This window comes from Oncorhynchus nerka, linkage group LG3 (genome assembly GCF_034236695.1).
Source record: "Oncorhynchus nerka isolate Pitt River linkage group LG3, Oner_Uvic_2.0, whole genome shotgun sequence".
In the NCBI taxonomy this organism is placed as follows: Eukaryota; Metazoa; Chordata; class Actinopteri; order Salmoniformes; family Salmonidae; genus Oncorhynchus; species Oncorhynchus nerka.
In genome coordinates this window covers 16531738-16555989 of record NC_088398.1, presented here as the reverse complement: position 1 = coordinate 16555989, position 24252 = coordinate 16531738, and the positions used below count along the sequence as shown (strand labels likewise).

Here is a 24252-nt window from a genome sequence, read left to right as displayed (position 1 = left end):
CTGTTGTCTGCAGTCAAGGCCTAGGAAGCAGTTTTTATTTAACTAGGCAAGACAGTTAAGAACAAATTCTTATTTACAATGACGGCCTACCCCGGCCAAACCCAGACAATGCTGGGCCAATTGTGCACCGCCCTATAGGACTCCCAATCACAGCCTCTAGCACTGATATGCAGTGCATTAGACCACTGCGCCACTCGGGAGCCTCCCAGTTACTGTGGCAGTAAGCGGTTGTCTTCAGTCGAGGCCTAGGAAGCAGTTACTGTTGCAGTAAGCTGTTGTCTTCAGTCGAGGCCTAGGAAGCAGTTACTGTGGCAGTAAGCTGTTGTCTTCAGTCGAGGCCTAGGAAGCAGTTACTGTTGCAGTAAGCTGTTGTCTTCAGTCGAGGCCTAGGAAGCAGTTACTGTTGCAGTAAGCTGTTGTCTTCAGTCGAGGCCTAGGAAGCAGTTACTGTGGCAGTAAGCTGTTGTCTTTAGTCGAGGCCTAGGAAGCAGTTACTGTGGCAGTAAGCTGTTGTCTTCAGTTAGGAAGCAGTTACTGTGGCAGTAAGCTGTTGTCTTCAGTCGAGGCCTAGGAAGCAGTTACTGTGGCAGTAAGCTGTTGTCTTCAGTCGAGGCCTAGGAAGCAGTTACTGTGGCAGTAAGCTGTTGTCTTCAGTCGAGGCCTAGGAAGCAGTTACTGTGGCAGTAAGCTGTTGTCTTCAGTCGAGGCCTAGGAAGCAGTTACTGTTGCAGTAAGCTGTTGTCTTCAGTCGAGGCCTAGGAAGCAGTTACTGTGGCAGTAAGCTGTTGTCTTTAGTCGAGGCCTAGGAAGCAGTTACTGTGGCAGTAAGCTGTTGTCTTCAGTCGAGGCCTAGGAAGCAGTTACTGTGGCAGTAAGCTGTTGTCTTCAGTCGAGGCCTAGAAAGCAGTTACTGTGGCAGTAAGCTGTTGTCTTCAGTCGAGGCCTAGGAAGCAGTTACTGTGGCAGTAAGCTGTTGTCTTCAGTCGAGGCCTAGGAAGCAGTTATTGTGGCAGTAAGCTGTTGTCTTCAGTCGAGGCCTAGAAAGCAGTTACTGTGGCAGTAAGCTATTGCTAGCTAGTTGGTCCTAGGAGATGAACATTGGTGCTGTTATTTAACCTGAAATGCATATGGTCCTTTTTTTGCTGGATCTTTGTAAAGTTTTGATCAGGAGTCATACAAAATCGTGTGTTTATATTCTCTGATGATTAATCCACAGATAAAAGGGGAAGCCTAGTTAGTTTTTAGTTAGTTATCGTTGATTAACTCTCCTCTTTCATCTTTCAAGCATGTATGCTTTGTATGCTTGTGGAAACCAATGAGAAGATTGCCGCGTGTATTTTAGCATTCGGCAACACAGGCACTCGTTGATGTGCATGGATAAAATGAGTGAATAACATGGACACGTTCATTTATATTGTAACACTTGTGCACAAAACTCGTCCGGTCTGCTTTCCCTGTTAGTCCACAGCAGAAGGACTCGTTTTTCGGTCTATAGGATATTAATCCAGGCATTGAATGTGTTCAGTAGAACCATAGAATGTGTTCAGTAGAACGGTGTCCAGAGGAGATAGTACAGGTGTGAAAAGTGATCGGCCGGGTGAACCACAGCGTTGACAGCCAATGTTCAGAGTTCTCCCCAGTGTTTATGCTAGTTGTTCGGTAGATAGGCTAGTTGTTTTCTTTATAGCAAGGCTAGTTGTTTTCTTTATAGCAAGGCTAGTTGTTTTCTTTATAGCAAGGCTAGTTGTTTTCTTTATAGCAAGGCTAGTTGTTTTCTTTATAGCAAGGCTAGTTGTTTTCTTTATAGCTTTGTTCTGCCTCAGATGTAGGCCTAAACAGCGAGTAGCAGAGAACTCACGATTAGAGGGCTTCCCACAGAAACACATGCTCCCAGAGAACACTGTGTCTTCTTGGACAAAAACAATTAAAAGAATAATAAATCACTACAAAATAAGTGTGGGAGATCCATAATGCCAGCACTGATTAGAGCACTCACATTATGCCGCAGGAACAGAATGTACTGTGGTGGACTTCTGTGTTTGGCTTGCTAGGATGCTCTCACACTCACGCACGCACGCACGCACACACAGACACACACACAGACACACACACAGACACACACACCCACCAAGACCTCTTGATACGGCAGAAAAAGCTGTAGCTGTTATAATGCCTCAGTGAGAGAGGTAATACGATTTATAAAATGGTTTTGTTGTGAAATTGAAGAGGCTCGAACATTCTTTCATAATTTTGAGAAAAAGCAGCAGCAGTATAGTGGTGGCCCTCTCCAGTCTCGTCCTCCTGACTCCAAACTAATCCCCGTGCAAAGTGTCTGGACATGGTCGACACCACCAGACTAGACAGGGCTAAAGGTCCAGCTACCAGAGCGTGACTGATCCCACCCACCCACCCCCGACTGACTCCCACCCCCCAAATGGCTGAAGCCAGTGACATTCTTACTGGGATGGGGCCAACCATGTATGCCAGTCCCAGCGAGCCCAGGGTTCAGCTCCAGTGAGCCCCACCCAAATCTGCACGCTGGTATCATGCTCCGAAAGGTTTTAATAGGACTAGGACAACGTTTTGTTGGCTTCCACAGGATAATTCGTCTCAGCCAAGTCTTCCAACAGTATTACTACTCTATATTAACATGGGGTTGGAAACGAACACCTGCTCAATTCAGACACTCCGGGAAGAAGCTATTGACCTAACCACTATATGTTGGGTTTATAGCGGTAGATAAAGTACAACTACAACACTTTGTTTTAGTGATGGTATCTCAAAACATGGCCACCTACATTCTACACCATAGAAATAACTCATATTTTTCTATGATCTACTCTGCCACAAACTCAAACGTAGGCTAGGGTTAGTGCGTAGAGAGGGGTCATAGTAAAGTTGGGGTCAGGTTTATAAAAAGGGGCAGATATAAGGCAGATATGGGATCAGGACTACGGTAGGTTCCAAGATAAGGTCAGGGTTAAGGGTTAAGAACAGGGACATTGGTATGGTTCAGGCTGAGGTTAGGGGTTTGAACAAGGTCAAGACAAGACAAATGTTAGGGTTGCGGTGTTGAAAGGGGAGTGCCTGACACAATAATCACACATGGGTCCTTCATGGGGCTTTGCTAAGAAGAAGCACTATGCTTTCGGTTTAAAAAATAACTGTTGTGTTGTGTGCGATAAAAACGATTGATTTGCTGACAGTCCTCGTCAAGGCTAGTCTGTTAGAATAGAATGTTCTTAAACACCCTGAGAGCAATTTGAGTTCCTTATTAGCCTACATAATTAAGTAAAAAGATCAAGAGTATAATTTGGACTTTCCACACTGTGCTGTCTCTTTGAAGACACACAGAGTGAGAGAACGAGAATGAGAGTAGGCGTGGCCTATTATTTGTTTCCACAGTAATGGGTGGATATAGAATAGCCTAACAGCTGTTAAGTACATACAGTAGGCTACTGTACGTCATTCCTGTATTGCCATCGTCCGGCACTAACACACCCAGTACACCCACTACAATATCAAATAAACACCGCCTCTTTCCACATGCAGGGCTACCTCACATGCAGGGCTACCTCACATGCAGGGCTACCTCATGTTTAGGCCTAGGTTCTACTCTGGTAGGCGTATTCATAATACTCAACACTGGCTCACTTTCCTCAATAACTGATGTTGTGGTTTTGCGCATTATAGCGCATTACTAACAGTCTTGAGGCATTTCCTAAATGTTAGCTCTCTATAAAAGCAGCATAATCCTCACACTAAGGATCATTTAAATGCTACCTCACATTCCAGAAAAGATCACAATTTCTCCCACCTTGAACTTCCATTGGTCATTCTGTTACGTTCAAAAGTCACATTGTTTAACTCTCCTGAATAAAAACAATAAGTGGTCCAATTGTCATAGAGTTACATTTCATTGCATGCTAACCTAAATACAAGTGCATGGATGTATTGTGGACTAGAGGCTAGGGTGAAATGGCCTACTCTACTGCTAGATGACGTCAAACTCCTAGTCTAGTAGCCTAATGCATGGATGTATTGTGGACTAGAGGCTAGGGTGAAATGGCCTACTCTACTGCTAGATGACGTCAAACTCCTAGTCTAGTAGCCTAGTGCATGGATGTATTGTGGACTAGAGGCTAGGGTGAAATGGCCTACTCTACTGCTAGATGACGTCAAACTCCTAGTCTAGTAGCCTAGTGCATGGATGTATTGTGGACTAGAGGCTAGGGTGAAATGGCCTACTCTACTGCTAGATGATGTCAAACTCCTAGTCTAGTAGCCTAATTCAGTAGGATACTGCAACATCATGGTAAAGTCAAATACCAATTTAAATAGCAGATTTTATTGCTGTATGTTTATGTAGATAAGCCTACGGTTTCCTCTGGGGTTTCTCTGGTAGAGAGAGAGAGAAACACTGACCTTCTTTTACAAGTCAGGGCACATTTGTCATGTAACCCACTAGATGCCTAAAATGCATCCTGATTCAACAAACGCAGCTCAACCCAAACCTTTCCTGTCGGTCAATGTCTCAAAAATAAAGTAAAAGAACCAGATTTTTGAATCTCCCTATTTACTTCCAAGAAAAACCAGAACAAAAAAGCTTGACTTCCAGGAACAGAAAACCATATGCTTCTGCCAGAAAAATCCCCACTTCGTTCACTCTAAAAACACCTATAAAACTCAAGGCGAAAAATGCACTGCTCTGCAAAGACTGATGTGTTTCAGGGAATAAGATCAGCTTTAATGGCTACAGCAGCGTGAAGCCAGAGCATGTGTCCCAAATGGCATGATTTTCACTACGTAGTGCACTTATTTTGACCAGAGCCCTATGGGCCCTGGTCAAAAGTAGTGCACTACATGGGGGATAGGATGCCATTCGGGACACAAACAGAGTCAACATAGCTGCCGACCAAATGATAAACCTATAGCTAACCTACATATATATTTCTCTCTGCAGAACTTGGACTCATGCTTATATGAGCAATGTTAAAATGTGCTGCTTCACATTGCCAAACTTGTATTTTACCTGTCATTTCCATAAAGATTTTCCTTGTAATCGTATTCTAGGCAGTTCAATTCTTTGAATTGTTTAAAGCTGCAGTATGTCACTTTTTGGGCGACCTGACCGAATTCACATAGAAATGTGAGTTATAGATCTATCATCCTCATTGAAAGCAAGTCTAAGAAGCGGCAGATCTATGTGCACTAGTTCTATGCATCCCTTGCTTGAATTTAGTTTTTGTGTCTTACTTTAGTTTTAATATATTTCACAGCAGTTTAGATGGTACAATGATTATCTACACTATACTTGCTTGTTTTGTCACATAAACTGAAATTAGGCAAACTATTACCATTTTGGTAACACTTTACTTGACACCCAGTGTCAGAACACGTTATGACACGGTCATAACTGACATAACTTGTCATAACCTGTCTTAATATGGTCATAATATGGGGCGGCAGGGTAGCCTAGTGGTTAGAGCGTTGGACTAGTAACTTATAGGTTGCAAGTTCGAATCCCCCAGCTGACAAGGTACAAATCTGTCGTTCTGCCCCTGAACAGGCAGTTGGGACCAGGACTACGGTAGGTTCTGTTCCTAGGCCATCAAAGAAAATAAGAATTTGTTCTTAACTGACTTGCCTTGTTAAATAAAGAAAAAAATAACACTGTCATGACACATATTTACACCTGTTGTGACATATATTGCGTTATTTTATGGCTGGTTATGACACCTACATAAAAGTGTCAAAACCCACATTTATTACAATGAGTTTTTCCCTTTCAAGAAGTTTCCTTTCGTTTGAAAGTTTGTTTCTTAAATCCTTAGTTGTTATAATGAATTCTTTACAGTCATGCTTTCTCATCATATTTTTAATAACACTGTCATGAAGCATTATGGCCATCCTGGGTCAACTGGACTAAGAAAATACATGTTATGACACTGTCATGAAGCATTATGGCCATCCTAGGTCAACTGGACTAAGAAAATACACTTTATGACACTGTCAAGAAGCATTATGGCCATCCTGGGTCACCTGGACTAAGAAGATACACTTTATGACACTGTCAAGAAGCATTATGGCCATCCTGGGTCAACTGGACTAAGAAAATACATGTTATGACACTGTCATGAAGCATTATGGCCATCCTGGGTCAACTGGACTAAGAAAATACATGTTATGACAATGTCATGAAGCATTATGGCCATCCTGGGTCAACTGGACTAAGAAAATACATGTTATGACACTGTCATGAAGCATTATGGCCATCCTGGGTCAACTGGACTAAGAAAATACATGTTATGACACTGTCAAGAAGCATTATGGCCATCCTGGGTCAACTGGACTAAGAAAATACACTTTATGACACTGTCAAGAAGCATTATGGCCATCCTGGGTCAACTGGACTAAGAAAATACATGTTAAGACACTGTCATGAAGCATTATGGCCATCCTGGGTCAACTGGACTAACAAAATACACTTTATGACACTGTCATGAAGCATTATGGCCATCCTGGGTCAACTGGACTAAGAAAATACACTTTATGACACTGTCATGAAGCATTATGGCCATCCTGGGTCAACTGGACTAAGAAAATACACTTTATGACACTGTCATGAAGCATTATGGCCATCCTGGGTCAACTGGACTAAGAAAATACACTTTATGACACTGTCATGAAGCATTATGGCCATCCTGGGTCAACTGGACTAAGAAAATACACTTTATGACACTGTCATGAAGCATTATGGCCATCCTGGGTCAATTGGACTAAGAAAATACACTTTATGACACTGTTATGAAGCATTATGGCCATCCTGGGTCAACTGGACTAAGAAAATACACTTTATGACACTGTCATGAAGCATTATGGCCATCCTGGGTCAACTGGACTAAGAAAATACACTTTATGACACTGTCAAGAAGCATTATGGCCATCCTGGGTCAACTGGACAAAGAAAATACATGTTATGACACTGTCAAGAAGCATTATGGCCATCCTGGGTCAACTGGACTAAGAAAATACACTTTATGACACTGTCATGAAGCATTATGGCCATCCTGGGTCAACTGGACTAAGAAAATACACTTTATGACACTGTCATGAAGCATTATGGCCATCCTGGGTCAACTGGACTAAGAAAATACACTTTATGACACTGTCATGAAGCATTATGGCCATCCTGGGTCAACTGGACTAAGAAAATACACTTTATGACACTGTCATGAAGCATTATGGCCATCCTGGGTCAATTGGACTAAGAAAATACACTTTATGACACTGTCATGAAGCATTATGGCCATCCTGGGTCAACTGGACTAAGAAAATACAATTTATGACACTGTCATGAAGCATTATGGCCATCCTGGGTCAACTGGACTAAGAAAATACACTTTATGACACTGTCAAGAAGCATTATGGCCATCCTGGGTCAACTGGACAAAGAAAATACACTTTATGACACTGTCATGAAGCATTATGGCCATCCTGGGTCAACTGGACTAAGAAAATACACTTTATGACACTGTCATGAAGCATTATGGCCATCCTGGGTCAACTGGACTAAGAAAATACACTTTATGACACTGTCAAGAAGCATTATGGCCATCCTGGGTCAACTGGACAAAGAAAATACATGTTATGACACTGTCAAGAAGCATTATGGCCATCCTAGGTCAACTGGACTAAGAAAATACACTTTATGACACTGTCATGAAGCATTATGGCCATCCTGGGTCAACTGGACTAAGAAAATACACTTTATGACACTGTCATGAAGCATTATGGCCATCCTGGGTCAACTGGACTAAGAAAATACACTTTATGACACTTTCATGAAGCATTATGGCCATCCTGGGTCAACTGGACTAAGAAAATACACTTTATGACACTGTCATGGAGCATTATGGCCATCCTGGGTCAACTGGACTAAGAAAATACACTTTATGACACTGTCATGAAGCATTATCGACCTCTTCATCGACCTCGCCAAGGCTTTCGACTCTGTCAATCACCATATTCTTATCGGCAGACTCAATAGCCTCGGTTTCTCGGATGACTGCCTTGCCTGGTTCACCAATTACTTTGCAGACAGAGTTCAGTGTGTCAAATCGGAGGGCATGCTCCGGTCCTCTGGCAGTCTCTATGGGGGTGCCACAGGGTTCAATTCTCGGGGACTCTTTTCTCTGTATATATCAATGATGTTGCTCTTGCTATTCCCTGATCCACCTCTCAGACGACACCATTCATATATCGGCCCGTCATTGGACACTGTGCTATCTAACCTCCAAACGAGCTTCAATGCCATACAGCACTCCTTCCGTGGCCTCCAACTGCTCTTAAACGCAGTAAAACCAAATGCATGCTTTTCAACCGATCGCTAAGCCTGCACCCGCATGCCCGTCATAGCATCACCACCCTGGATGGTTCCGACTTGAATATGTGGACATCTATAAGTACCTAGGTGTCTGGCTCAGACTGCAAACTCTCCTTCCAGACACATCAAACATCTCCAATCCGAAAATCAAATCAAGAGTCGGCTTTTATTCCTGTCAACAAAGCCTCCTTCACCACCTGGGTCAAGCTTACCCTAGTAAAACTGACTATCCTACCGATCCTCGATTTGGCCGATGTCATCTACAAAATGGCTTCCAACACTCTACTCAGCAAACTGGATGCAGTCTATCATAGTGCCATCCGTTTTGTCACCAAAGCACCTTATACCACCCACCACTGCGACTTGTATGCTCTAGTCGGCTGGCCCTCGACTAACATTATTGACACGCCAGACCCACTGGCTCCAGGTCATCTACAAGTCCATGCTAGGTAAAGCTCCGCCTTATCTCAGTTCACTGGTCACGATGGCAACACCCATCCGTAGCACACGCTCCAGCAGGTGTATCTCACTGATCATCCCTAAAGCCAAACCTCATTTGGACACTGTCATTCCAGTACTCTGCTGCCTGTGACTGGAATGAACTGAAAAAATCGCTGAAGTTGGAGACTTTTATCTCCCTCACCAACTTCAAACATCAGCTATCCGTCAGCAGCTAACCGATCGCTGCAGCTGTACATAGTCTAAGAAAATAGCCCACCCATTTTCACCTACCTCATCCCCATACTGTTTTTATACTGTTTTTTTATGTATTTATTTATTTACTTTTCTGCTCTTTTGCACACCAATATCTCTACCTGTACATGACCATCTGATCTTTTATCACCCCAGTGTTAATCTGCAAAATTGTATTATTCGCCTACCTCCTCATGCCTTTTGCACACATTGTATATAGACTGCCCATTTTTTTTCTACTGTGTTATTGACTTGTTAATTGCTTACTCCATGTGTAACTCTGTGTTGTCTGTTCACACTGCTATGCTTTATCTTGGCCAGGTCGCAGTTGCAAATGAGAACTTGTTCTCAACTAGCCTACCTGGTTAAATAAAGGTGAAATAAAAATAAATAAAAAATTATGGCCATCCTGGGTCAATTGGACTAAGAAAATACACTTTATGACACTGTCATGAAGCATTATGGCCATCCTGGGTCAACTGGACTAAGAAAATACATGTTATGACACTGTCATGAAGCATTATGAACATCATAATAATGCCGTACATGCCCGTATATCAGTCAAAAAGAGGGTGTCTTGTCCTGCTCCTGAAATCTGCTGCTGCATTCATTCCAGTCATCAGCAACACAGCATTGGTGTAGGTGCATGTCTGACATCAATATGTGCACAATAACAATCACTTAATTTTAATTGTCAATTTTAAAAATATATATATATATATATAGCATAAACATAATGTTGACATGTAATTTATGGTGTAATGGAATGTTTTGACGTGTGTGGTAGGTTTTGACACACTGTATGTAGGTGTCATAACCAGCCAAAAAATAACACAATATATGTCACAACAGGTCTAAATATGTGTCATGACAGTGTTATGACCATATTATAACAAGTTATGTCAGCTGTTATGACATGGTTATGACCGTGTCGTTACGTGTTATGATACTGGGTGGGTTAGTAAAGTGGTACCCTTTGTAGCAACCAGGAAATGGTGGAGCAATTTCTGCATAGTGCATCTTTAAATGTCACTTATTTTCTTCAGAGTTTAGGCCTGCACGGAATCCTATTTACATTTTACAGTCAGTATAAACTGAAACAGTAAGCCATCTTGACAAATGGAAACTACTTTAGCAAGTAGGCCAACCTGTTTCCAAGGAATATGCCTAGTCTATTCAGTACACTAAAACATTAAACTAACCACAATACTATTTAACACAGACTCCTGAGCTCAATACTAAGTCCACAGCTGTGTAGCAGCCATAGTCCGATGGTTCATTATTACATATTTACGAACCTCATTGCATTGGCTGTTTTCGAGTGTGGACATATGTTACAATAGTCAGAGCGGCTCTGTGGCTTTGAACTCTAACATGATTAACGGTGTGTAGCACCCTCAAAGTGCCTCATGCACAGGAGATGGTCTGAGTTTAGATTCCTGGAAGGCTGGATTAGGCTGTGATGGACCTATGATCTTGTTTCTACTATCATATTAAGCCCCTCAACCTGTAAAAGCATTTCACCTTTTGAGAGACCAGGTTGGACTGTTTACTAGGACAGCGGTTACAGGCGGACAAGAGCAGAGAGATCACCATGGAGAACGTATGACCAACAGACAGACAGTTTCAAAATTGTTGCACTTGACTTGTTGCAGAGTTGTAAAAACGAGCTAGTATCTAGCAAGGCAGCCTGGCTACAATAATAGTAAGCTATGAAATGTATCCCCTCATTTATAGGATCTTCTCAGGTAACATTATTAACGTTTTTGAGGATGTATTGAAAGTCAAGTGTATTTTGCTTGTGTAACAGGGTTGGTTATGTTTCCACTTGACACTGCAGAAATATGTATTCAATGTTTATGTATTCCCATTGGTTGGTTGAATTTACATATCGATAGGTATTATACCATTGGTTATGCTTTCAGATAGCGGGAGATCACGAACGTAAATTCTTCCCAGTCTGATATTGACAGGCAATTGGTAGGTCACGTCCTGAAATACTTTATTCTATTTTCATATTTACAATGTGTACGAGTTCATTACGTACATGTCTTGATGTATAAATGTGTACGGTGCCTGTTAGATATTGGGGGCATCCTGGGATGTGCTTCTGTATGTATTTGCTGTAAGAGCGAGTTAGCTAGCATGCTCTAATTGTAACGGTATGTTATTTCCATGCTAACAGACAAATCACAACACTACACGCATCAACATACAATTGTCCTGCACATCTAATGTGCTTCCCTGTGTCTATTGTCAGGTACTTATATTTACTGTTTTTTTGTTTTGTTATTATGATGTTTTATTACAAAATACCCCGTCTGATATTGACATGCAAGCGAGGAATCACAAATCTACAGCCATCTAATGTGGTTCCTTGTGTCTATGGTCAGAATAAACACCAATCAACTGGGATCGCTGGCTGGACAGTCCTTCTTTTAAAAAAACTTCCCCGGTGAAAAATGTCTGGCACCGCCAGTGAACCTTCACGTAACTGTCTCACTGGCTTTGTATGTCTGGCACCGCCAGTGAACCTTCACGTAACTGTCTCACTGGCTTTGTATGTCTGGCACCGCCAGTGAACCTTCACGCAACTGTCTCACTGACTTTGTATGTCTGGCACCCCCAGTGAACCTTCACGTAACTGTCTCACTGGCTTTGTATGTCTGGCACCGCCAGTGAACCTTCACGTAACTGTCTCACTGGCTTTGTATGTCTGGCACCGCCAGTGAACCTTCACGTAACTGTCTCACTGGCTTTGTATGTCTGCCGCTGGTGGCAAAACCCAGTCACCCCTCTGGGGATCAATAAAGTTAACTCGACAGACACTGTGACCCAAAGACCTATTAGAAGCAAACCAAAGCGAGAAGGCAATCCATGTGTCCATGAACTGTTAAAGATCATAACCCTACACGGTGGCCTACATCAATTACAGTGGGGTCCCAAATGATTGGCACCCTTGATAAAGATGATCAAATAAAATAATAGAAAATAAATTATTTAAATACTGAGCTACATTGTATGTTCCAAAAAATGGGGACATTTTATTATTTTATACTAATTCAATTGCTCAGAGAAAGAGATTTTGTTGAACAAGTCATCAATTATGGGGGCAAAATTTGACACCCCAAAAGATTCTTACAAATAAAGTAGTCAAACATGTTGTATTTGGTCCCATATTCCTAGCACGCAATGACTACGTCAAGCTGTGATCTTTGACCTTCTGTAACTTTATCACTCATCATTATTCACAATTCATTCAGGATTATCCGTAATCATGGTAGCATCCACATTAATGTAGAAGTGTTTAGAAACATTTTCTATTATTATTTGCAATAAAAGTGCCTCCAAAATGAAACAATACATTATTTACCATTAATTTCTATTGGGCACAAAATGATCTGAAACACAACCAAAATAAACTGCAAATGTATCCAACAACTTTGTAGAGTCACAAGCTTGACGTAGTCATTGCTACTGTATTTAGAATCATCTTTAGGGGTGTCAAAATTATTATTTGTTAACAAAATCTTCTTATTTGAGCAATCGTATTAGTATAAAATAATATAATTTCCCCCTACAATATAGTTTAGTATTTTAATTATTTATTTTTAACAGTCATTTTTGCTCATCTTTATCAAGGGTGTCAATCATTTCAGACCCCACTGTATGTACTGCACTATTATATACTGTACCATCTTTGATGACAGAAGTCTATCGATCCATCACTGACTGACCCAACACGGAAACATGATGCGACCCTCCAGATCTACCAAACAAAGAAAAACCAGACTTCTGTTCATTAGGGCACGCAACGTAAAACGCTTGAAAACTTTTTGCAACAGAAAATGAAACGTTTGTGTCCAGACCCTCAATGTTTCTGACCATTTTCTTCTGTTTGGTGACTAATGAACATGACTCAGAATATACAATTCTCCTTCACTGGCATCCCAGACCATAAGCACAAACTCATAACAGGACTACAAACACCTGACCTTTCACACAGTGTTTAATTGAAAGTAGAGCTGGGACGATAAACCGGAAATGATCCATCACTTCTGCTGATATCGTTCATTTACTGTAAGTAGCCTATACTACTATACTACTAAATGTGAAGTTTGAAATTATATACGTTTCCTAATATGGGTGATTTTTAATGGGACAATATCCATCATACTAGTAGTAGTTTAAAGGATTAAAAAATGTAGAGTTCTATTTAACGTTATTGCATCAATTCATGCAATTTATTGCGATATGGATTTTGGTCCAGCTCTAATTGAAAGTACAAAAACTGAGACAATTCCATCCATATAAAATCCAGTTCAATAGTCCAACCTTGGAGTGCCGTGGCAAACCTCCAGTCAGTTCACCCAGCTCTCTCTCGCTCCCTCTCCAACACCGCCTTGGAGCTGAGCCCAGAATCCCATAACATTTACTAGTTATATAACCCCAGGATAAAGAGGCAGTTTCTGCCCATTATTTACCAATTAAAAAACTGACAGTGTGAATGAGCCCGTCGAGGAAGAGATCAGATGCATAGGATAGCTACTTCTAGGAACTGTTAAGCTAGTTGAGATACTTTGTGTTTAGCGGCATGACTAAACGAGTGTGTCTTATACTGGAAAAGTGGACATAGCCTATTCATATTCTATTCTTTAGCCTTAACCACAATGAAAGCCCAAGGGAGGGTGGGTGGTGGATGACAAGCTAAAATCCCCACAGCACAGGCTTCCTAAATAGCCCTTTAGGGCTGGATGGGTTGAACTCTCCTCTACAGGGCAGGTGACCAGGCTGATTGATAGTCTATTTCCCACTGGACTGGGGTTGAACTGCTGCACGTGGAAACAGACAATGTAAAAACAAAAAGGTTAAAACAATCCGCTTAATCCGTTGATTGAGACCACTGCTGACAGTCTTACGGCGGGTCCAGATTCCCCATGCTGGGCCAGGCACCATGTGAAGGTCTTACGGCGGGTCCAGATTCCCCATGCTGGGCCAGGCACCATGTGAAGGTCTTACGGCGGGTCCAGATTCCCCATGCTGGGCCAGGTACCATGTGAAGGTCTTACGGCGGGTCCAGATTCCCCATGCTGGGCCAGGCACCATGTGAAGGTCAGATTCCCCATGCTGGGCCAGGCACCGGGTCCAGATTCCCCATGCTGGGCCAGGCACCATGTGAAGGTCTTACGGCGGGTCCAGATTCCCCATGCTGGGCCAGGCACCATGTGAAGGTCTTACGGCGGGTCCAGATTCCCCATGCTGGGCCAGGCACCATGTGAAGGTCTTACGGCGGGTCCAGATTCCCCATGCTGGGCCAGGCACCATGTGAAGGTCTTACGGCGGGTCCAGATTCCCCATGCTGGGCCAGGCACCATGTGAAGGTCTTACGCCAGGCACCATGTGAAGGGGTCCAGATTCCCCATGCTGGGCCAGGCACCATGTGAAGGTCTTACGGCGGGTCCAGATTCCCCATGCTGGGCCAGGCACCATGTGAAGGTCTTACGGCGGGTCCAGATTCCCATGCTGGGCCAGGCACCATGTGAAGGTCTTACGGCGGGTCCAGATTCCCCATGCTGGGCCAGGCACCATGTGAAGGTCTTACGGCGGGTCCAGATTCCCCATGCTGGGCCAGGCACCATGTGAAGGTCTTACGGCGGGTCCAGATTCCCCATGCTGGGCCAGGCACCATGTGAAGGTCTTACGGCGGGTCCAGATTCCCCATGCTGGGCCAGGCACCATGTGAAGGTCTGGGCCAGGCACCATGTGAAGGTCTTACGGCGGGGGTCCAGATCCCCATGCTGGGCCAGGCACCATGTGAAGGTCTTACGGCGGGTCCAGGTCCAGATTCCCCATGCTGGGCCAGGCACCATGTGAAGGTCTTACGGCGGGTCCAGATTCCCCATGCTGGGCCAGGCACCATGTGAAGGTCTTACGGCGGGTCCAGATTCCCCATGCTGGGCCAGGCACCATGTGAAGGTCTTACAGGCGGGTCCAGATTCCCCATGCTGGGCCAGGCACCATGTGAAGGTCTTACGGCGGGTCCAGATTCCCCATGCTGGGCCAGGCACCATGTGAAGGTCTTACGGCGGGTCCAGATTCCCCATGCTGGGCCAGGCACCATGTGAAGGTCTTACGGCGGGTCCAGATTCCCCATGCTGGGCCAGGCACCATGTGAAGGTCTTACGGCGGGTCCAGATTCCCCATGCTGGGCCAGGCAACATGTGAAGGTCTTACGGCGGGTCCAGATTCCCCATGCTGGGCCAGGCAACATGTGAAGGTCTTACGGGGTCCAGGGTCCAGATTCCCCATGCTGGGCCAGGCACCATGTGAAGGTCTTACAGATTCCCCATGCTGGGGGTCCAGATTCCCCATGCTGGGCCAGGCAACATGTGAAGGTCTTACGGCGGGTCCAGATTCCCCATGCTGGGCCAGGCAACATGTGAAGGTCTTACGGCGGGTCCAGATTCCCCATGCTGGGCCAGGCAACATGTGAAGGTCTTACGGCGGGTCCAGATTCCCCATGCTGGGCCAGGCAACATGTGAATCACCATCAATGTATTCAGCCCAAAGGAATGTGCGTCCATGCCACTGCCATTCATTGGCTCTTCTGTTTTCATTCATGCTCTGCCACTAAATCTATTGGCCATGACAGGTACATTCACAGCAAGGTTTTTTTGTTACGGCCCAGCTGAGAGAGTGGGGCTCTGGTTTTTACTTCTCTCTCCCGCCTTCCCTCGGCTCTGGCTCTGGGGTGAGGGAGGGCTTATAGCAGGGGAACTGTTCAAACAGTCTTTTCCTAACCACTCCATGTATAGTTTTATATACAGGTCCATATGTTAGATGCATATAGAGCATTTTATTATTCTTATTTTTACGTTTATGACTTGTGTAAATAAGAGTTACAAATCCCAAATGGTGCTGCTTCAGCAAACACTATAATATTACCACAGCTAATAAAGAGCTTATAAAATATGGCAGACCTGGGTTCAAATAGTATTTAAAATCATTTTAACACTTTAGTTGTGCTTGCTTGAACTTGCCTTGTGAAAAAGTACCAATGGAATACTCACAAAAGTGAAAACCCCGCCCAACTGGCCCTGCAGCCAGGCTCAAGTAAACGCTCAAAGTTACTGAAAGAAAACAAATCATTTTTGAAGCTAGGTCTTATAGATGGTGTGGTTAAACTATGGTCTAAGCCAAAGGTTTTAACAGAAAACATCACAGTAGTAAATGAGAGCAATTGTAACATTCGTAATTGCTATTCCAAATGAATTGATATCTCTGGCACATGAAAACATTTGAAATCTACACATGAACACTCAAGAACAAAGACAAAGAGGTCAATGTACTGAAATACAGATGGTACACAACGTCTAGTAAAAGACATGCATTATTTACCTGATAATTTGGATGGTGTAGAAAATAATCTGGACATCCGGCCACAGCCATGCTATGGAGCTATTTCTCAATCTCTGTTCTCCGGGTTTTCCCATTCACTTTTGATAGATGGTGCAAGAACCTGTAAAAGAAAACAGGAGAGATTAATGAAACTACACATGCAAAAATGTAGCTAAAGCAGCCACAGTAAAAAAGTTTTTGATGATCTTTTACAATTATTTTTACTGCATCAAGGATAGCATACACATACGTTTTGGGTTAACATCCTTCTTCAAGTGTGTAGCTTCATGACTGACGTTAATTCAACTAAAATGCTTCAGAACAGTGGACACTAATATAGCACAGAGCACATCTTAACCCACATAAACTCAGCAAAAAAAGAAACGTCCTCTCACTGTCGACTGCGTTTATTTTCAACAAACTTAACATGTGTAAATATTTGTATGAACATAACAAGATTTAACAACTGAGACATAAACTGAACAAGTTCCACAGACATGTGACTAACAGAAATGGAATAATGTGTCCCTGAACAAAGGAGGGGGGTAAAAATCAAAAGTAACAGTCAGTATCTGGTGTGTCCACCAGCTACCAGCTGCATTAAGTACTGCATCTCCTCTTCATGGACTGCATCGGATTTGCCCGTTCTTGCTGTGAGATGTTACCCCACTCTTCCACCAAGGAACCTTACCTGCAAGTTCCCGGACATTTTGGGGGGGAATGTCCCTAGCCCTCACCCTCCGATCCAACAGGTCCCAGACGCTGGCCATGGCAGAACACTGATATTCCTGTCTTGCAGGAAATCATGCACAGAACGAGCAGTATGGCTGGTGGCATTGTCATGCTGGAGGGTCATGTCAGGATGAGCCTGCAGGAAGGGTACCACATGAGGGAGGAGGATGTCTTCCCTGTAACGCACAGTGTTGAGATTGCCTGCAATGACAACAAGCTCAGTCCGATGATGCTGTGATACACCGCCCCAGACCATGACGGACCCTCCACCTCCAAATCGATCCCGCTCCAGAGCACAGGCCTCGGTGTAACGCTCATTCCCTTGACGATAACGTGAATCCGACCATCACCGCTGGTGAGACAAAACCATGACTCGTCAGTGGAGATCACTTTTTGCCAGTCCTGTCTGGTCCAGCGACGGTGAGTTTGTGCCCATGGGCGACGTTGTTGCCGGTGATGTCTGGTGAGGACCTGCCTTACAACAAGGCCTACAAGCCCTCAGTCCAGCCTCTCTCAGCCTATAATGGACAGACAGTCTGAGCACTGATGGAGGGATTGTGCGTTCCTGGATGAACTCGGGCAGTTGTTGTTGCCATCCTGTACCTGTCCTGCAGGTGTGATGTTCGGATGTACCGAGCCTGTGCAGGTGTTCTTACATGTGGTCTGCCACTGCGAGGACGATCAGCTGTCCGTCCTGTCTCCCTGTAGTGCTGCCTTAGGCGTCTCACAGTACAGACATTGCAAGTTATTCCCCTGGCCACATCTGCAGTCCTCATGCCTCCTTGCAGCACATGCCTCCTAAGGCATGTTCACGCAGATGAGCAGGGACCCTGGGCATCTGTCTTTTGGTGTTTTTCAGAGTCAGTAGAAAGGCCTCTTTAGTGTCCTAAGTTAATTGCCTATCGTCTGTAAGCTGTTAGTGTCTTAACAACCGTTCCACAGGTGCATGTTCATTATTTGTTTGTGGTTCATTGAACAAGCATGGGAAACAGTGTTTAAACCCTTTACAATGAAGATCTGTGAAGTTATTTGGATTTTTCCGAATTATCTTTGAAAGACAGGGTCCTGAAAAAGGGACATTTCTTTTTTTGCTGAGTGTAGTTCTACAGGTCAGTAAACACTAGCCTAAATAGTGAACAGCTGCTAGCAGCAAACAGCACAGGTCTTAGTTAAAGGCTATGGTATGATTGTTCAAAAGTTCTAAGTTGAAACTACTGTACTCATGTGGTGTGTGGAAATTAAACCTACAGTGAACATCCTCACTTAAAAAAGCTTTTATGTTGCTTTTCTAAATCATTCTCAAGAGGTTTATAGACTACCTTTATCACCCGGCCTGGTTGGTGGTGTTGATCATTAGAACCCAGATGAAAACAGATACAAAAGGTGGTGCAGATCAGATTATGAAGTATTTTGTTGCAACCACTGTCTGAGAATCCTGGTCAGTCAGACAAGATCACATTTTAAAACTTATGAGAAACAGAAACAGCAACTGGCACAATGATGCTGTTATTCCAAGCACTACAACCAATACTTTGCTGGTGCTTCCTGTGAGTGTTGACATGTAGCTAAAGCCTCATCCAATCCCTGGGTCAAGACAGGAGAAAGTTCAACAACAAGTTGGACCTTTGGTATATTTGAACATCTTAAAGGCAGTATCCTATTAACCTATTGAAAGCCTACATGTACAAATACAAACACTTGTAAATATTTCCCCTGAAATACAGGCCATTTACATGACACAGTCATCTGCAGGCTTAGGCCTAGCACAGTTTCTCACTGAATGGAGCTGAATGCCCTTTAGGAGGTCCCCCCCCCAACTCAAACCACAATTACCTTACAAAACGTTTTCATACATGTACAGTTAGACCAGAACCATAGATTTTACGAGTTTGGACATATACACTGGGAGGACAAAACTTTAGGAACACCTTCCTAATATTGAGTTGCACCCCCTTTTGCCCTAAGAACAGCCTCAATTCGTCGGGGTATGGACTACAACGTGTTGAAAGCGTTCCACAGGGATGCTGGCCCATGTTGACTCCAATGGTCCCCACAGTTGTGGCAAGTTGGACGGATGTCCTTTGGGTGGTGGGCCATTCTTGATACACACAGGAAACTGTTAAGCGTGGAAAAACGCAGCAGAATTGCAGTCAAAGGCACTTAAATCTGTTACATGTTACATGTATGTCTCAATTGAAGCAAGGCTTAAAAATCCTTCTTTAACCTGTCTAACATTTATATTTTCCATTGGGGCTATATATTTGGGTGAGTTTTTTCTCTCTCGCCTAAATAGCCTCGTTTCACTGCCAAAAATAAAATTAAACCATCTAGTGTTCAGCGAAATAACAACACAATGCCAAATACAGGTAGCCTAGTCAAATAATTAACATCCAATAACATTAACCGTTACTCTCTTGCAGGAAACCTTCACTCTTGCGCAGACATTTAGAAACGAAACATGACAATTTGAACAAGAAGCCACAGGAGTTTTTTGAGCGAGAATAAAGACGACTTTCGAGTAGTAAGTCATGAATAAAAGCAACAGATACCATTAATAAGAAGGGGCTAGAAGCGTCTTATATGGTGAGTTACCGAATGGCTAGGACAGGCAAGCACCCATACTATTGTGGAGGACTTAATTCTTCCTGCTACCGCGGATATGGCTGGGACAATGCTGGGGGAAAAGGCCAGAAAAACTATACAGACAATGCCTTCATCAAACAACACTGTTTCAAGCATCAGTGACATGGCAGGAGATGTTTTGAAACAATTACTGCTTCGCACACAAGCCAGTGAATTATATGCGTTACAGCTGGAGTCAACAGACGTCGCTGGCCTGGCACAGTTACTGGTATATGTCCTTTACGTTTATGGGGGGTCAATTAAAGAAGAAATCCTCTTCTGCAAACCACTGGAAACCAGGACATGAGAGGATATTTTGTGACATCAAATGGACTTTGCTGGTCAAGATGTGTTGGTATCAGTACTGATGGCACAAAAGCCATGACAGGGCGACATAGTGGAGTGGTAACACGCGTTCAAGCAGTTGCTCCCAACGCCACTTGGGTACACTGCAGCATCCACTGAGAGTCTCTTGCTGCCAAGGGAATGCCTGACAACTTGAAAGAAGATTTGGACACGAGTGAAAATGGTTAACTTTGTTAAAGCAAGGCCCCTGAACTATTGTGTATTTTCTGCATTATGCAGTGATATGGGCAGCAATCATGTAATGCTTTTACAACATACAGAAGTGCGCTGGTTATCAAGGGGCAGAGTATTGACGCGTTTTTTAAAATTGAGAGACGAGCTTAACGTTTTCTTTACTGGCCATCAATTTCCCTTGTCTGACCTCTTGCATGATGATGAGTTTCTCACACGACTGGCCTATCTGGGTGATGTTTTTTCTCGCCTGAATGATCTGAATCTACAATTACAGGGACTCTCCGCAACTACAGTTGAAGTCAGAAGTTTCCATACACTTAGGTTGGAGTCATTAAAACTCGTTAACAACCACTCCACAAATTTCTTGTTAACAAACTATAGTTTTGGCAAGTCAGTTAGGATATCTACTTTGTGCAGAAGTACATTTTCCAACAATTGTTTACAGACAGATTATTTCACTTATAATTACGTATATCACAATTCCAGTGGGTCAGAAGTTTACATAAACTAAGTTGACTGTGCCTTTAAACAACTTGGAAAATTCCATAAAATGTCTTGGCTTTAGAAGCTATTGATAGGCTAATTTACATCATTTGAATCAATTGGAGGTGTACCTGTGGATGTCTTTCAAGGCCTACCTTCAAACTCAGTGCCTCGTTGCTTGACATCATGGGAAAATCGAAAGAAATCAGCCAAGACCTCAGAAAACAAAAATTGTAGACCTCCACAAGTCTGGTTCATCCTTGCGAGCAATTTCCAAACGCCTGAAGGTACCACGTTCATCTGTACAAACAATAGTATGTAAGTATAAACACCATGGGACCACGCAGCCGTCATACCGTTCAGGAAGGAGATGCGTTCTGTCTCTTAGAGATTAATGTAATTTGGTGCGAAAAGTGCAAATCGATCCCAGAACAACAGCAAAGGACCTTGTGAATATGCTGGAAGAAACAGGTACAAAAGTATCTATATCCACAGTAAAAATGTGCCCTATATCGAAATAACCTGAAAGGCCGCTCAGCAAGGAAAAAGCCACTGCTCCATAACCGCCATAAAAAAAGCCAGACTACGGTTTGCAACTGCACATGGGGACAAAGATCATACTTTCTGGAGAAATGTCCTCTGGTCTGATGAAACAAAAATAGAACTGTTTGGCCATAATGACCATTGTCATGTTTGGAGGAAAAAGAGGGAGGCTTGCAAGCCGAAGAAAACCATCCCAACCGTGAAGCACTGGGGTGGCAGCATCATGTTGTGGGGGTGCTTTGCTGCAGGAGGGACTGGTGCACTTCACAAAATAGATGGCATCATGAGGAAAGAAAATTATGTGGATGTATTGAAGCAATATCTCAAGACATCAGTCAGGAAGTTAAATCTTGGTTGCAAATAGGTCTTCCAAATGGACAATGACCCCAAGCATTATTCCAACGTTGTGGCAAAATGGCTTAAGGACAACAAAGTCAAGGTATTGGAGTGCCAATCTCAAAGCCCTAACCTCAATCCTTTAGAAAATTTGTTGGCAAAACTTAAAAACTGTGTGCGAGCAAGGAAGCCTACAAAACTGAGTCAGTTATACCAGCTCTGTCAGGAGGAATGGGCCAAAATTCACCCAACTTATTGTGGGAAGCTTGTGGAAGGCTACCCGAAACATTTGACCCAAGTTAAACAATTTAAAGGCAATACTACCAAATACTAATTGAGTGTATGTAAACTTCTTACCCACTGGGAATGTGATGAAAGCTGAAATAAATCATTTCTCTATACTATTATTCTGACATTTCACATTCTTAAAATAAAGTGGTGATCCTAACTGACCTAAAACAGGGACTTTTTTCAAGGATTAAATGCCTGGAATTGTGAAAAACGGAGTTTAAATATATTTGGCTAAGGTGTATGTACTTCCGACTTCAACTGTATATTCAATGTGCGGCTGAAAATTGAGGCTATGATTAAGAAGTTGGAGCTCTACTCTGTCTGCATTAACAAGGACAACACACAGGTCTTTCCATCCCTGTATGATTTTTTGTGTGCAAATGAACTCAAGGTTACAGACCATGTCAAATGTGGTATAGTGAAGCACCTGAGTGAGCTGGGTACTTTCCCAAAAAGTACTTTCCCGAAACGGACGACACAAACAACTGGATCCGTTATCCCTTTCATGCCCTGCCTCCAGTCCACTTACCAGTATCTGAACAAGAGAGCCTTATCAAAATTGCATCAAGCGGTTCTGTGAAAATGTTATTTAATCAGAAGCCACTGCCAGATTTCTGCAAAGGGCTGCGCTCAGAGTTTCTTCATATTGCAAATCAAGCTGTTAAGACACTGATGCCCTTTGCAACCACGTACCTATGTGAGAGTGGATTCTCGGCCCTCACAAGCATGAAAACTAAATACAGGCACAGACTGTGTGTGGAAAATGATTTAAGACTGAGACTCTCTCCAATACAACCCAACATTGCAGAGTTCTGTGCATCCTTTCAAGCAAACCCTTCTGATTAACCTGTGGTGAGTTATTCACATTTTTTATGAATAAATATGGTTTCATATGTAAGATGGCTAAATAAAGAGCAAAATGATTGATTATTATTAGTGATGCACAGATATTACATTTTTGGTCGATACCGATATCTGATATTTAACATTTTAGCGGACTTCTAAGCATTCTAGTATAGTTAAATAGTTAAGACACACACATGGACGCAGCGGTCTATGGCACTGCATCTCAGTGCAAGAGGAGTGACTAGAGTCCCTGGTTCAAATCCAGGCTGTACCACATCCGGCCGTGATTGGGAGTCCCATAGGACGGCGCACAATTGGCCCAGGGTCGTCAGGATTTGGCCGGGGTAGGCCGTCAATGTAAATAAAAATGTGATCTTAACTGACTTGTTAAATAAAAGGTCACACACACACACACACACACACACACACACACACACACACACACAAACAAACACCAAAAAGTAATTTTGTTTGCATTTACGTACAGTGGGGAGAACAAATATTTGATACACTGCCGATTTTGCAGGTTTTCCTACTTACAAGAGGTTTGTAATTTTTATCATAGGTACACTTCAACTGTGAGAGACGGAATCTAAAACAAAAATCCAGAAAATAACATTGTATGATTTTTAAGTCATTCATTTGCATTTTATTGCATGACATAAGTATTTGATACATCAGAAAAGCAGAACTTAATATTTGGAACAGAAACCTTTGTTTGCAATTACAGAGAACATATGTTTCCTGTAGTTCTTGACCAGGTTTGCACACACTGCAGCAGGGATTTTGGCCCGCTCCTCCATACAGACCGTCTACAGATCCTTCAGGTTTCGGGGCTGCCGCTGGGCAATACGGACTTTCAGTTCCCTCCAAAGATTTTCTATTGGGTTCAGGTCTGGAAACTGGCTAGGCCACTCCAGGACCTTGAGATGCTTCTTACGGACCCACTCCTTAGTTGCCCTGGCTGTGTGTTTCGAGTCGTTGTCATGACGGCGTAGTGTGTTACTAATGGTTTTCTTTGAGACTGTGGTCCCAGCTCTCTTCAGGTCATTGACCAGTTCCTGCTGTGTAGTTCTGGGCTGATCCCTCACCTTCCTCATGATCATTGATGCCCCACGAGGTGAGATCTTGCATGGAGCCCCAGACCGAGGGTGATTGACCGTCATCTTGAACTAATTCCATTTTCTAATAATTGCGCCAACAGCTGTTGCCTTCTCACCAAGCTGCTTGCCTATTGTCCTGTAGCCCACCCAGCCTTGTGCAGGTCTACAATTTTATCCCTGATGTCCTTACACAGCTCGCTGGTCTTGGCCATTGTGGAGAGGTTGGAGTCTGTTTGATTGAGTGTGTGGGCAGGTGTATTTTATACAGGTAACGAGTTC

At 43.3% G+C, this 24252-nt stretch overlaps 1 protein-coding gene across 6 annotated transcripts in view; it reads right to left on the bottom strand.

Moving 5' to 3' along the window:
- LOC115102810 (growth factor receptor-bound protein 10-like) overlaps positions 1-24252 on the bottom strand; it is a 92587-nt gene that overhangs the window by 52839 nt on the left and 15496 nt on the right. For 2 of the 6 annotated variants that reach the window (XM_029623141.2, XM_029623150.2), the window contains exons 1-3: positions 16478-16569; positions 16150-16209; positions 12775-12848 (exon numbers count right to left, since the gene is read on the bottom strand). In XM_029623141.2, the coding sequence (XP_029479001.1) occupies positions 12775-12777 (3 nt within the window). In that variant the 5' untranslated portion in view covers positions 12778-12848; positions 16150-16209; positions 16478-16569. Of the gene's footprint in view, positions 1-12774; positions 12849-16149; positions 16210-16477; positions 16599-24252 lie in introns of those variants that run through there. The other 4 variants (XM_029623158.2, XM_029623164.2, XM_029623123.2 and 1 more) reach the window with 2 other exon arrangements.